General features: G+C 46.0%; 2 protein-coding genes and 1 pseudogene across 2 annotated transcripts; 1 reads left to right on the plus strand and 2 right to left on the minus strand.

Moving 5' to 3' along the window:
- Window positions 1-1693: 1693 nt before the first annotated feature.
- Window positions 1694-4795, plus strand: LOC127756936 (putative receptor protein kinase ZmPK1). Its single transcript, XM_052282321.1, has one exon. It carries the CDS (start codon window positions 1703-1705, stop codon window positions 4202-4204), a length of 2502 nt encoding a protein of 833 aa, XP_052138281.1. The 5' UTR covers window positions 1694-1702; the 3' UTR covers window positions 4205-4795.
- Window positions 4796-6594: 1799 nt separating this feature from the next.
- Window positions 6595-9255, minus strand: LOC127757027 (putative receptor protein kinase ZmPK1). The gene is given in 2 exon segments (XM_052282438.1): window positions 6595-8690; window positions 8692-9255. Coding segments are annotated over 2 exon segments (2451 nt in total). The 5' UTR covers window positions 9214-9255; the 3' UTR covers window positions 6595-6761.
- A 1471-nt stretch (window positions 9256-10726) lies between these two features.
- Window positions 10727-13974, minus strand: LOC127757036 (protein ROOT PRIMORDIUM DEFECTIVE 1-like; annotated as a pseudogene).
- Window positions 13975-15937: the final 1963 nt, after the last annotated feature.

Here is a 15937-nt window from a genome sequence, read left to right on the forward strand (position 1 = left end):
TTACATCGGAGTACATGTCCTTTGTGGTGGTAGGTGTCATTTTGCTCTGTAACCTCTATAAATATCTGTTTTCACCCTCCTCCTTAATAAATTTCGACCGGCTTTTGCTCTATAACCTCTATAAATTACTCTGTCGGAGAATAATCTCCTCCATCGGGGAACCGTGAGGCCCCCCTTGTGAGTTCGGCCGGGGGCAGCGGGTGAGATTCGAGGGCTTGGTGAGCGAAGCTGTGTGATCTTGAGGGGGTTCAATCCCCCAAAGATGATGAGACAAAAGGGGTTTATCCAGGTTCGGGCCGCTGAGAAGCGTAATACCCTACTCCTGTGTTTGGGATTCTGGTTGAGTGCTACAAGGGTTCCTAAACTCCGGAGAGCACTCTCGCTCTTCTTCTCCTAGAGTTCAGGCCTACTGAGTGTCGTCCCTTTTCTCGGTGGGCAAGGTCCTCCTTTTATAGTTCAAGGGGATACCACATAGGCCCAACAACCTAACTTCCTCGAGAAGTATTACCATCTTTGTATTAAATGCATGTCTTGTTCCTTAACTTGGAAGCCGCATACACGTCGCCTCGGTCGTGGGGCCTACCACACCATGCCGCTTGACTTGGAAGCCGCATTAAATGCGGCGTGGCGCGACCACTCGGGTCGCCATAAATGCGGGTAGGTGGACACCTGTAGGCGGACATCTAACCCACCGTACGTGGTGACCTAGAGAGGGGGTCGGGGGAGCCCGACCCCTAGTCACAGGAGGGGGCGGTCACCGCCTGACCTCGGGCCCGTTCCCCCCTCGGGGGAGGGCCACATGGCGTTGGGGGGCAGCCTCCTCCAACTAGTCTTTGGGAAGGAGTGGCCACCACCCCACCTCGGGCCTCACTCCCCTCAGGGAAGGGCCACGTGGAATTGGGGGGCAGTCTCCTCTGACTAGTCTTTGGGAAGGAGTGGCCGCCACCCCACCTCGGACCTCACTCCCCTCGGGGGAGGGCCACGTGAAATTGGGGGGCAGCCTCCTCCGACTAGTCTTTGGGAGGGAGTGTTCGCCGCCCCACCTCGGGCCTTACTCCCCTCGGGGGAGGGCCACGTGGCATTGGGGGGCAGCCTCCTCCCTCTAAACACGATACCCCCAGGCCCATATCACCGACATACTCCATATGTTTTATTATAAATTGTTTGACTTTTTTCTTAGTCAAACTTTTTTAAGTTTGATCAAGTTTATAGAAAAATATGCTAACATTTTCAATACAAAACAAACATATTATTAAAATATATTCAATTAAATTTAATGAAGCTAATTTAGTGTCGTAGATATTGCTATTTTTTTATATGAACATGATAAAACCTAAAAAGATTTAACTAAGAAAAAAAATTAAATAACTTATAATATGTAATTATAATATGAAACGGAGGGAGCATCTAGCAAAGAAAACGTTCGGCTTTGCTCGAAACGATTGGCCAATCGGTATGTCCTTCTCATCCATGAATAAAACATCGTCATGACTCATGACGATTCTTCAGCATGACTTATCTCTTCATTCGGCCGCTTGCTGGAATGGTCTCAAACAAATATAAAGATGCAGTCGCTGTTGATAAAGAGTTAACGATGCAACATCACTCTCATATAACTGTAATATACTGTATTACACTACTTTGTTTAATTTAATTAACTCAACACCTCAACAGTGAGCAGAAGCAAATCATCGCCACGGCCATGAGCAAAAATTGTAGCCGCGCCACCGCCACCGTGCCGCTGCTCGTCGTCGTCGTCATCTTCCTCTCACCGTCGCGTCCATTCCCGTGCGAGGCGCGCCGCGACAGCCTCCCCCGGGGCGCCTCCATCGCCGTCGAGGACCACGCCACCGACGTCCTGCTCTCCCCGGACGGTACGTTCGCCGCCGGCCTCTACGGGGTCTCTCCCACCGTCTTCACCTTCTCCGTCTGGTTCGCGCGCGCCGCGGGCCGCACCGTCGTCTGGTCAGCCAACCGCGGCCGCCCCGTCCACGGCGCGCGCTCCCGCCTCGCGCTCGACGGCCGCCGCGGCGCGCTCGTCCTCACCGACTACGACGGCGAGGTGGTATGGAACTCAACCGTCCCCAACGCCACCGCCGCTCGCGCGCGGCTGCACGACTCCGGCAACCTCGCCATCGAGGACTCGAGCGGGAACATCCTATGGCAGAGCTTCGATCACCCCACCGACACCCTGCTTCCCACCCAGCGCATCGTCGCCGCCGGCGAGGCGATGGTCTCGGCAGGCAAGCTCCTCGCCGCCGGCTTCTACAGCTTCCGCTTCGGCGACTACGCCATGCTCTCGCTGGTGTACGACAACCACAAGATGCCCAGCAGCATCTACTGGCCCAACCCGTACTACAGCTACTGGCAGAACAACCGCAACATCTACTACAACTTCACCCGGGAAGCTTTCTTCGACGCCTCCGGCCATTTCTTGTCCAGCGACAATGCGACCTTCGACGCCGCCGATCTCGGCGAGGACGCCGGCGTAAGGAGGAGGCTGACGCTGGACACGGACGGCAACCTCAGGCTGTACAGCCTGGATGAGACGGCCGGGACATGGTCGGTGTCGTGGATGGCGTTCGTCAACCCGTGCGTCATCCACGGCGTGTGCGGCGCCAACGCCGTGTGCCTCTACTCGCCGGCGCCGGTGTGCGTCTGCGTGCCGGGGTACGCGCGCGCCGACCCGAGCGACTGGACAAGAGGCTGCCAGCCGACGTTCAACTACACCAACGGCGGCGGCCGGCCGCCGGCGATGAAGCTGGTGGCGCTGCCGCACACCGACTTCTGGGGCTTCGACATCAACAGCAGCGCGCACCTGTCGCTGCACGAGTGCACGGCGCGGTGCATGAGCGAGCCGTCGTGCGTGGTGTTCGAGTACAAGCAGGGCACAGGAGAGTGCTACACCAAGGGCCTCATGTTCAATGGCAGAACACACCCTGCCCATCTTGGCACGGCCTATCTCAAGGTCCCAGCTGATCTCGACATGCCAGAGTTGCACGTCCACCAATGGCAGACGAATGGCCTTGCCATTGAGGAAGACATTGCTGGATGTAGTGGCTCAAGCTCATCAGAGTTCTTGCTCGATGTTTCCGATATGTCGTCGAGCTCGAGCAATAATCAGGGCAAGTCAATATGGTTCTACTTCTATGGATTCCTGTCTGCAATTTTTGTCATTGAGGTGTTTCTGATCGCGATGGGTTGCTGGATCTTTTCCAACAAGGGAGTTTTCAGACCAAGCCAGGTTTCGGTACTAGAAGAAGGGTACAGGATTGTTACTAGCCATTTTCGCGCATATAGGTACTCGGAGTTGGAGAGGAGAACTAAAAAGTTCAACAACAAGATCGGTCATGGTGGATCAGGTATAGTATACAAGGGGAGTTTAGACGATGAGAGGGTAGTGGCCGTCAAGGTGCTACAAGATGTGAGCCAGAGTGAGGATGTTTTCCAAGCCGAGTTGAGTGTGATTGGTAGGATTTATCATATGAATCTTGTGAGAATGTGGGGATTTTGCTCGGAAGGAACACATAGGATTTTAGTCTATGAGTACATTGAGAATGGATCATTGGCCAAAGTACTATTTGATAGGAGAGATTCCAGCAAGTTTCTTGGATGGAAGCAAAGGTTCAACATTGCTCTAGGTGTGGCCAAGGGGTTGGCATATCTTCACAATGAATGCCTAGAGTGGATCATCCATTGTGACATGAAGCCCGAGAACATATTGTTGGATGAAGATATGGAGCCTAAAATCACTGACTTTGGCTTGTCCAAGTTGTTGAACAGAGATGGGTCTGGTTCTGAAATGTCACGGATTCGGGGGACGAGAGGATATATGGCTCCCGAGTGGGTTTCTAGCCTTCCCATCACCGAGAAGGTTGATGTGTATAGTTATGGAGTTGTTCTTCTTGAGCTGGTGAAAGGGAGGAGGATTACAGAATGGGTAGTGGATGGGAAAGATGGAGTAGAAACTGATGTGAGAAGCGTGGTTAAGATGGTTGTTGACAAACTGGACAGCAAGAATGAATCATGGATTATGGACTTAATTGATGATCAATTTGGTGGTGAATTTAATCATTTGCAGGCTCAGCTAGTCATAAAATTGGCCATTTCATGCCTGGAAGAAGATAGAAACAGGAGGCCAAGCATGAAGTACATAGTGCAAATGCTCATTTCTGCTGAAGATGAAGCTCATGCCTTTACCTAATCCTGAGGGTTCCGAAATAAGTATGTGAAACTTAATACGAGGTTCACTCCTCATCTGTTCCACCCTTTGTATATAAGATAATATGACTGGGTACCAAACTTTGTTAGTTGGAAGATTGTAAGAAACTGCAGGTTCTCATAGACAACTTGATAAACACCCCAGACCTCTCATCAGTGCCGGTTCAGAAGGGCTATAACTCTCGGTTTTGACGGTTTTGGAACTGGCACTAATGGCCCTCAAGCACCATCAGTCCCTGTTAGGGCAGAGAACCGCCACTGATACTCATTTTTTGTGCAAAAACAAATACAATCAATTACTTACTTAATCCACAGACACATTGATCTAGAACACAGCTTTCTTGCATACACACATTTGTATACAACAATCCAGAATCACTGGATACAGAGATTGTTGCATTTCTTGCATTCATTCCTCATCTATTGCAAACAGTGGAGAAAGCAGGAAGATGCCAAGTGCATCTATAATACAGTTATGTAATACAGCAAAAATTTTGATGAACAAAAGTTTGTTTTATTCTGCACCGATCTCATTAAAATCGCCGATCAACTTCAGTTCAGCATTCCTGTTTTTTTTTCCTGGCACTAGTAAGCATGTTGTATCCGCTCTTTTTCTTCCTTTAGGATTAATTGTGGTTCTCTCATCTTAATTGGATTGGAAAATCAGACGCCATTGCTTCCTTTCTTGAGACTCATTGTTGCTGATGCAACTCATTCCCTCTTCTTTCAGATGAATATAGACTAGTACTGCTTTATTTCAGGTTCTCCAGTGAATCGTGCATGAAAATCTGATAGATTATTGGTCTTAGTCTAAAATTTACATTCAAATTGTGTGACAGCTGAGTACTCTGCAGTTTCTGACTTCTTTAAAGTTGCCCTGATGAAGAGTACTTGCAGTTGTACTTTGCTACGAGAATGAACTGGTCAAGGAAAACTCTCAATCTTATAGTTAGTAGGAAAGGTTATTGTTGAAAAAAGACCATTATATTTCCTCAGATTTTTCACATATTTCTTGTGTTACTGAAGGTTCAACGTGTCAGATTTTTCTCCAGCACATTGCAATTCTAAGAAGCATGGGTTGTATACAACAGTATGAAGATAGGCATTCCAAGGTAGACTTTACCTTACCCCTGATCGAGCTCAACTAAAAGTCCTTTTGGAAAGTGATTTATCTAGGACAGATCAATGAAAACAACAAGACCAGATAAAAACCTAGCAATCATGGTGGGGACATATACAGCTAGCAGATGATGGTTCTACTCTGCACTTGCACAATCAAATGAAGTAATTAATAAGGAACTGACCTTTATTTTGCTGTGCAGCCTTGAGGAGCAGGATCAGGTAGAATGGTCGTCGTTGAGCTGTTATTTTGATGTTTAAGTCGTTTTTGCTTTCTAGGCACTGATTTTTTTAAAAAATAAAATTTATTAACAACAAAATAGAGCATACAAGTATAGAACAACAAAATAGATTAGGTATGGACATATAAATTCAGCATACACCTTACTGTTTACAACTTTACATGATGAAGAATAGTTAGAAGTTTTTGCCCAAATTGCCATCATTTACACCTTTTTTTGAAGCAATGGGAATCCTCCAATTCATAATTGTGTTGATTAAATAGCCTATGGCATGATAGCTGCTGTCAATAGAAGCTGATTATACAAACTGCTATCTTACTGACCAGGATATATCTTTTTGATACCTGGATGTTGCGATCAATGTTCCATACAACATGAAATGATATCTGAGTGACTTGAGCATTGACAATGAATATCTTTTTTAGTAATATAGAACTGGCCAAATTATTATTTGCTGAAAGAAAAAAAGAAAAAATGCATGGGATTTTTTTTTTGCCGGTTCGGTAGCCCCGGAACTGAGAGAGAGAGAGAGAGAGAGAGAGAGAGAGAGAGAGAGAGAGAGAGAGAGAGAGAGGGCGGGGTGGGGGGTGGGGGGGGGGGGGGACAAACAGAGAGAAAAAGAGGTGCGCATGCCTACTCCTAACAAAACTGGAAAATTCCCCGGCTCTCCAAACTAAGACCTTTTTGATGGGATTTTCAGAGTAAGCATTTGAGAACTTAGATTCTCTGCCGGGTACATGTGAGTACCTTTTGCAATACATGTTTGGTAATTATCACAGTATTTGGGACTTTCTTCCACACAAAATTGTATATGTGATTAAAATAGATAATGTTATGGGATATGCATATCAAGGAAAATAGACTAACATGATCCAACTAAATTTACTGAGCAGAAATTTGATCAAAGGTCAATTCAGAAAACTGCAACCCCAAAATGTGCATTACTTTGCCAATATAAAAAAAACTAGAAAAATATACCACCACCATTCCATTAGACCATTACTAAATAACATGAAAAATTTACAAGATATAAGTAAGACACACAATTATATAGAACTTTATATACATTACGGTGATCCTAGGAAATGAAGACTTCTAGAATTAGTATAGTCCTAGCAATAACATACCACTAAGGGACTCCATATTATAAATATTCTCCCTTGGTACATTATTATTTTATTAACTTCTAGCTAAATCAACTGAAAGGAGGCTCTCGACTATTGATTCCATTGTTGGCCTTTTCTTCCTATCTTCTTCCAAGCAGGACACAGCCAACTTTACCAAAGTTTTTGCTTGCAAGTAGTTGAATTCATCACCCACTCTGAAATCTACGAACTCTGCTAACCACAATGATTTCTCATTGTCCAATCTATAACAAATCATCTTAATAAACTTCTTGAGCATCTCATGCACCTTCGTCTTATCCTCTCCTATGATCAGATCAAAGACTCGTTTTCCTGACACTAGCTCAAGAAGAACGACTCCATAACTATATACATCAACCTTTGCTGTTATTGGTAAACCAGATATCCATTCTGGAGCAATGTAACCTATGGTCCCTCGTGCTCGTGAAACATTCTGCTTAGAGCCAGATCTACTAAGCAGCTTTGCCAACCCAAAGTCAGCGATCTTAGGTTCTAAGTTCTCATCCAGCAAAATGTTCTCTGGCTTTAGGTTGCAGTGAATGACCCACTCTAGGCACTCATGGTGAAGATAAGCCAGTCCCTTTGCAACGCCTAAAGCAATATTAAACCTTTGCTTCCAATCTAACAAGATTTTACTGTTGAACAGTACATTAGCCAATGATCCATTCTCAACATACTCTAAGACCAGCAACCTATGGAATCTTTCTGAGCAAAAACCATAAATTCTTACTAGGTTCATATGGTTGATTCTTGAAATAACATGCAACTCATCCTGAAACTCCTCCCTATTTCGCGTGACATTTTCCAACTTTTTTATGACCACTGCTCGATCGTCATCCAATATTCCCTTATAGACGACTCCTGAACCTCCCCATCCAAGCTCATGTTTAAACCTTTCAGTTGCCTTAACCAGCTCTCTATAACTATACATTCGAAAATGACTAGTCATCACCCTGTAGCCTTCCTCGGCTGCCCATACTTCAGATGACCGCATCTCCTTCCTCAAGACAAGGAACCATGCAAATGCGAAGAAGAAAACCTCAACAATGAAAAACACACCGATAAACCCATAGAAGTAGAACCATTTTGGTTCCTCCCCACCAATCTTATTCATGTTACGAACTGCCTCTGTGGTTATTGTGTTTACACGATCACAGTCAAGTCCACTTGGTGTATAATCATGTATACTAGACTGTGGAATGGGTTTTTTAGAAACATCCAAACTTGAAGGAAGTTTGATATACATCGTTCGCACAAAAGGTGTCGGGAAAGTCCTTCCATTAAAGAGAAAAGATTTTGGATAGCATGTACCATTTCCTTCTTGGTACTGAAATCCCTTACATGTGCAATCACTTATGCAAGTGTTCCAACACACCTCCCAGGGTACCTTTTCAATACGTTGTTGATCAGAACCCCAAAAATCAGTGTTCCGAAGTTGCAAAAATGTTACATTCTGTTTACCATCGCATGCAATTTCGACAATAGGCTTGCAACCTTGTGTCCAGTTACCCGGATTCCTCATCTTATAACCAGGTGGGCATGAACATCTTGGTGTAGGTGAATAGTGGCAGATTCCATATGGACCACACAAACCATGAGTCATGCATGTTTGAGGTTGAGCAATCCATGAAATTGTCCATGTTCCATCTGAGTTATTCAAGCTATAGAGTCTAAGATTACCATCATAATCCAAGGTAAGCCTCCTTTTAATCCCCAAACTTCTATCAGAGGCAATACGGGCTTGATGCTTAGCAAGATCACTCGAAAAAAATTCTCCATAATCATCAAGACTACCTATCCTTGTACTGTTATAAAGGTTCCTATTATTCTCATAGTATTGGTAATCAGGATCTGGCCAGTATACGCCGGAAACATTAGTGTCATCATATATAAGTGACAATATCGACTGATCGCTGAAACGGAAGGAATAGTGACCAGGAACCTGTAACCCAGTGGTAGAGACTTAACTTTGTTGTAGCGAGAATGCGTTGAGTAGGAAGCAAAGTGTCTGTCGGTGAATCGAAACTTTGCCAAACAATGTTTCCACTGGAATTCTTCAAGACAAGGTTACCAGTGTTCAGTAATTGAACATACCGAACATTAGGGAATTTACCGTCAGTTTGCCACACGACTGTGCCGTCATAGTCAGTGAGGACTATGTTTCCATCCTTGCGCAGAGTGATCTCCGATCTCCTTGAGTGCACGGGACGGCCACGGTTTGCGCTCCATACGATGGCCTTGTCAGCTGAATTGGAGTACCAAATTGAGAAGGTGAAGGCGCTAGTGATGTTGTAGGCTTTAGTGATGTTGTAGAAGCCACATGAGAATGTGCCATCAGATGACTGCAGGATGTTGGTTTCATACTCTTCAACAAATAGAGAGGATTTCAGTGGTAGAATATCATGAGTTGCAGCACTCCATGGTAGAGCAAGCAAAAAGAGGATGGCCAGAACAGCAAGGGAAGTAGTAAGAAATGGAGCATCCATTGTTGCAGTCTGAGCTTTAGAGTTTGGATGAGCATAGCCTGACTACTAGTTTGTTGCATGATAAAGAACTGGTCTTTAGTCATAATTTCACAGTGCAACTGGTGTGACATTTTGGAATACTTATCTGCCGATTTTGAATTTTTAAAAATTGTTATGCTGCAGAGGAGCACTTCTAATTGGACTTTTCTATGAGAAATGACATTTGCCTTGAATATATTGCCAAAACAAGTGTCCGTAGTATTTGCCCAAGAAAACATTCGGCAGTGCTTGAAACAATTGAAAATCGGTAGGTCCCTCATGCATGAAGATACAGCTGAATGACGTTTCTTCAGGATTACTCTTATCTCTTCATTTATCTTGCTGGAATGGTCAAGGAAATAGATGGATCAAAGTCAGGGAAGTCGCTGTTGAACAGGGACTTGAACTTGAGAGTTCTGAACTTCTGATGCCACATCACTGTCCAGAGAACTATCCCAATCATCTCTCATCTTGGGCTATGGTTCTGTGGATGCTTCAGGTCCAGGTCCAGGTCCGTCCATACAGGGACAAACAATACTATGATTATATTATAGCTTCGAACAAACACTGTAACTTAGTAAGTGTGATGCAAGTTATGGAAAGTAAGTCCAAAGTCCAGGTGACTCTTGGTAAGGATGCATGTAGAAATATGGATGCTAGAAAAGTGATTCACTTCTGAAGAATCATAGTATCATATTCCAAACAACTGCATTATAACTATTACTAAAATATTATTCATTGATCAACAAAACAAAACAATTATGCAAATTTATAGACAACATAGCTAAATAGAGATTTATGTATGGAAGAAATTGTTGCACTCCTTATCAACAGCACCTTTCATTCAGCAAGTTTTCAATTGATTTGAGGATGATGATAATTGGGTGCAATAGCTTCTGACCTCTGTTGGCTGCTGTCGTCTCTTCTATATTCCAGTTAGCTTGACAGGTCTTGCACTATGCACGGCTCCTGTTCTTAAAAAAATTCCACTTAAGAAATGATAAGTGTTTTTATTGTTGGGGGAAGCATTGCGACCTTGCGCCATTCACTCCTTGGTGGCTTCGGAGGAGATAGGGCCTCCGCCCAGAGGCCCGCCGCCAGCACCCTGCAGAGCCCGTCTCCGCAGGAAGGACCCGTTCCGATGGCCTAGGAAGCCGGCCAAGCCCGAAGAGGGCAGTTGGCTCCGGGAAGTTCGAAGCTAACCGGAAGGCCCGGGGGATCCCGGAGGCCAGCCATGGGCCACCGGAGGCCCCGGCGCCGGTTCGGGGGCCCCGGAGGCTCATGAACCAGCTCAAGGGCTCCAGAGCTCTTGACATGGCTCCGAGGCTGGAGCCTAGGGAAGACACCGGGGACGAGTATGGGGCGCCATAAAAGCGCACTACTCATCCTCCAACCACCACCGATGTCACGGCACGACTGGCGATGTGAAGGCCGATGCTAGTCTTTACCTGAAGCCCACTATTACCCGGGTAAAGGCTAGCATCATGATGGCGCCATACCGCCCCCCTTAATGGGCACTGTTGTCTCCCGGTCCGGCGAATGGACTCCCAGACCATTGGTGAGCCCACTTGTCAGCCACCTCAGGGTAGCTACAGAGATAGGGGTAGGGTTGTAATTTCCTTTGCATGTAATCTAGTATAAATATGTAAATGTTACCCTCTGAAGGGGGATCGAGAGCAATACACTAGTTGAACACTTGTGAGTTCTGTTCCAACATATATGATACACCAGTTCAAAGCATCAATAACTGCCCTTAAATCTTCATTGGATCTCTTCATGAAAATAAATCAGTGGAGTACCGTAAAAATAATAGTAGATCTGTCGAACAGGAACCAAGGTTGACAACTGATTCTGCTCAAGCGCATCTTCCTTTGTTAGCTGCTAAGCACCGTGATGCATCCATTCTTCCCAGGGTGCAGAGTAGGCCCTCAGGACAGCTGACTTTCTTAGCTTGCACATCAGTACATTCCTCAACCGATGATGCTCCACCACCGACGTCTCAAGTTATTATCAACATTGTACTCCCATAAGCCCATAAACAATGTCAGAGATTAAAATAGCTAATTCTTTGATAAATGTCACTTTGAGCTTCCGACAAGGCATCCGAAATCTGTCTGCCACATGTGATTCTATGACACATTACTGCTTTCTTGATTGTGCTCCTCAACTAACTGAATTGGACCATCCATTTCATCAATCCCATGGCATCCTGACAAAATAAGACCTAGCATTTTCCTTCTTACATTGTAGACAGGGTTAGGATCAACCAAGCATCCCTTACTGTAACTCTCTCTAAGGAGGACAGTTTGTGTGCTTCCTTTGGTTGAGATGTAGAAAATGCCAGGGTGCTTAAGAATAAGTTCCCTCAGGTTTACCTCCATATCAAAAGGTCTTCTGAAATGGGAGAACCTCTCAAGTGGTATCATCTTTTCCATTGTCAAGCTTAAAAGTTCGTGAAGAATGCCAACAATACGTTTCTTGAGCCACTCAACATTATGGATTGGATGCAATTCATTATTCTCATAAGCCTTGGTGTAGGGAAGCCTCTGCCAGTTCCCAAGCTTTTCCCTAAAACCTTTCTCAATCTTAAAGCCGGTTGGAAAGTTTATCGGAAAAGAATATTTTGTCTCAGATTCAACTAACTATTTTTCTGTATATTCCTTCACTCTCCATTCTTCAACATCGGCTACAGCTAAATTTTCATCCCTAGTGACCAATGTCAGAGTATCGGGGGAACGTAGAGAAAATTCTGACTGATGGTTTGGTAATATAGAGCACCTGTAGTCATCGGGCAACCCAAGTTCTCTTCTTATGAGCCACAGTGCATGCATATTCAGAGTTCCATCTGTCGACAGCATGAGGAGTTTCTTCAGCCGCTTAACAATAGCAGGCTCATTTTCCCTGATGACAGCATCTTCTTCTGCAATCAAATCAGCCATCTTTGGAGTGACCTTACAACATTGATTATTCTTTATTGGGTGCACATAAATGTCGAAGATGTGGGGATATTTCTTGAGGAAAGCCTCAATCTCAATCTTTAGCCCAACCTCATGTCTCCACCTGGAGAGGAGTTGGAGAGATGCGTAGCCATTCCTCTGCTGAGATATGAACTCATGCAAATCCAAAACTAGCCTCAGGTTCTTCAGTTGAATGATCAGCTTGTCCAGTTTATGATCCCTTATTCTGCCCTCCAGATGAGTTATTGCTGAATCAATTGGCTCATGCCTGTGTGCTACTTCCTCCGTTTTATATTATAAGACTTTCTAGCATTACCCACATTCATATATATGCTAACGAATCAGACATATATGTGTGTCTAGATTCATTAACATCTATATAAATGTGAGCAATGCTAGAAAGTCTTATAACCTGAAACGGAGGTAGTATAATTACAAGGACCATGCTGAAACACCTCATCCAATATGTGCCTCCTCAGGGGAAAGACACGCATATTCCTTTGACCAAACAGTACAGATGCCATTCAGTTGTATATTCAGATCCGGACCTTACACCATCAGCATGCAAAAATGGATATGTGAATCAATGTCGACTTGTCAATCTGCAAAAAACGAATTCGAAGGATTCTTATCTGTAATATCTGAAGGCGTGGATGAATGTTTCCTTTCCCCTTCCTGATCAGCTTGGCCTGGAGATAGCAGAGCGGTGGCAGCATGCTCGCACGTGTTTTCGGACGCGTTACAGGAGTGCTTTCGATTCCTTCTTCATGCTGGTTTGCTGGAAAATCTGGAAAGAAAGAAATGCTAGGATCTGAGGACAAATTGAGGGTGGTTGAGCAGCTGGTTGCAGACATCAAGGAAGAGACTATGATCTGGAGAGCGGCTGGAATCTTCAATTGTGAGGAGTAACAGAATGTTCTTTTTCTTCCTGTAAATAGCCTCTCTCCTTTTCTTTTTCTTCGGGAACCTTCCCCGACTCGACAGTCTAATGTCGTGTAAAATCTATTTTACTTCCTTTAATATCAATGAAATTTGGTCAGCGTCCTTCCGCCGACCCGTCAAAAAAAAGAATTCTTATCTGTAATATACCAAAAAGATGAACTAACTTTAACTTGTCATCTATAGAACTACAACCAAATATGGAAGACTAATTATTTTCTTTTATTATTGTTCCACAAGGTTGTGCAAAATAGCAAAGAAACGCAGGATGCCCATCAGTTTTGGAACAAGAAAGTGACAGAACCTGGAGTCCAAATATTGGGCTTTGGCGGGAGCCAAACGACTAGCAGAGATGTTGCCATAGTTCCGATCGTTTTTTTCTGTAAATCCCATTACTCCTTACTTGTAAATATTGTTCCCTTCTATATTCAATGAATAAGGCTTTTGCCTTTCGTTAAAAAAAAAAAAACAAAGAAAGTGACAGAACCTTAACCTTGGTAGGCATTTCATCGAACAGCTTGTGCTCGAGGTGGAGGAAGCAAACTATACCGAGTGTGAGGTCGTCGAATGCACATGCACAATAATGTCAGGTGATGCCGACGAGAGCAACGGCGACGAGAGGGATCGACGACTCCCCGCTTTCCCCTGGCTGGCGCTTCTGATTGGCTTCTAGCTAGAGTTGGGGGAACTTGAAAAGGAGAGCGTATTGGGGAGGTGCTCCTGTCTGCCGCTGATTCGCCTCGGCTCTGCCGTCGGCCAGCCCGCCATGGCGGGTTCGCCGGAGCTCGGTAACCCCGTCGTGGAGACGAGAATGGGAGGAAGCGATGTCGGCAGCAACCGCGCGAGTACAAAGAAGAGAATAAAAAGAGAGGCGACCCTCCAAAGATAACAATTGATGTTTATCATGTCTAAAAGGAAACATATCCTATGCACGCAGGCCCTCACGTGTACACCCGTGCACACCAACTAAAAAATATCATCAAAAAATCTAAAAAAAATCATACACATACTTTCAATTGTATTACACTTAGGGTTAAAATCTTAACGTCAAATTCATTATATTTTAGCCGTAAAAAAAAACAAAAAATCTGACAGTTTTAAGGTTGCAATTTTGTCAGAATTTTATCTTTTTTTTTATTCTCTATGTAGAATGAATTTGAAGATGCGACTTTGCACGTAGATGTAATACTATTGAAAGTACATGTATGAATTTTCCTAGAATTTTTTGTGATAATTTTTAGTTGATGTACACGGTGTGTACACATGAGGGCCTGTGTGTATAGGATACGCTCCCGTGTAAAAGACCCAGCCAAACCAAAACAACATAAAGCTAACTCCCTAGCTCGTCAACAACCAATTCCTCGTGTAGACTTGGAAACACCATGACTCCGCGCCAATGGGTCTTTTTGCCATGAGCATGCTAGGTTGGAGTTATAATGACCAAAAGACTGTGGAAGTCAAGACCACCCGCATCAAGCCATCATGAATCAAATATTAACTTGTTGCAACTTGGATCAGTGCCCACCAACGCTCTTTGGGGGAAGGAAGCCCTAGAGGAGGGAGAGCCACTGAAGGTTGCGGCTATCGCTGCCCGCACCGAGTCTTCTTCAATCAGGCTTTAACAATTTGCTTGCTAGTTTCACACCCTCCAACGTCCTTTAAGGGAAGGAAGTCTCAAAGGAGGAAGGGCCGTGCAACATTGCGATCGAGAACATCCCAAGGAATAAGGTGGAAACAAACATGGAGCTGGACAAAAAGGAAATGGCAGAGGAGGGAAATCCCACAGAAGGAAGAACATCAATAGTGACAACGTGAATGTGCAGAAGATCTGAAACCATCTTAGCTGCCAGAGAAGCATAAGCTCCAACGAGAAACACCTAAGCCAACGATAAGAGAACGTGCCAAATTGAGGATCAAAGAGAGAAGGGAAGAGGCACCAAACTCCTAATCGACAGATCAGGGCAAAGTTAGAGGGCAAGGGTAGCTCCAGCGGCTAGATTGGCTGCCTCCACAAGCATCAAGAGGGGAAGGAATGGGGAAGAGGGTGCAAACATCACCAGCTCCGACGACCTGGGGTGTTGGGGGAGGGGGGTTGGGGATGGACCTGGAGCACAAGGATGGAAGAAGAAGAGGGAACATGTCTTAACGATGCCTCCAAAAAGGGAAACGGCGCCGAAGTCGTCGCCATCGACAAGCCAGCACGAAGGCATGGCAAGGCTTTTGTTGACAGTTCCCTGAGCTCCTACACACCAAACCAAACCGCACACACGGCTGGCGTGCCGCATTGGCCCCAACTCACCGGCCGCACAACCGCCCACGCCGCCATCAGCAAGCACGCCGGCACCCGCCTGCCGCGCCACACAGCACGGTGGCCCGGCTCCTCGACCGGCGCCGCCACCAAACACGCCAGCGCAACACGGCCACCCTGACTCAGCACCCGACGCCGCCCATGCACGCCGGTGTTGCCCAGTCGGACGCCAGCCTCACCGCCAACAACGCCGCCCAAGCACCGTGCACACTGGCGCTCCACGGCTCCTCAGCCGCTGACACCCGCAACCCCTCGGCCAGCCGCGCCGTCGCCTGTGTCCCCCATGTGCCGTCACCCCCGCCAAATGCCGTCGACCTCATGCCAGCTGCCGCCGTCGCCCATGCCGGCACGAGCTCACCGCCCAGATCCGGTGGCGACGGGCCGGATCCGGCCTTGGGAGGGCCAGATCCGGCGGCGGATCCGCAGCCATGCGCCGCGCCGCCGCGAGGCCTTCCTGTGTGTTGTTCCGCCTCCTCGCGCCGGAGACGGACCGCCGCCGGGG

Source organism: Oryza glaberrima, chromosome 12, assembly GCF_000147395.1.
Source record: "Oryza glaberrima chromosome 12, OglaRS2, whole genome shotgun sequence".
Classification (NCBI taxonomy): Eukaryota; Viridiplantae; Streptophyta; class Magnoliopsida; order Poales; family Poaceae; genus Oryza; species Oryza glaberrima.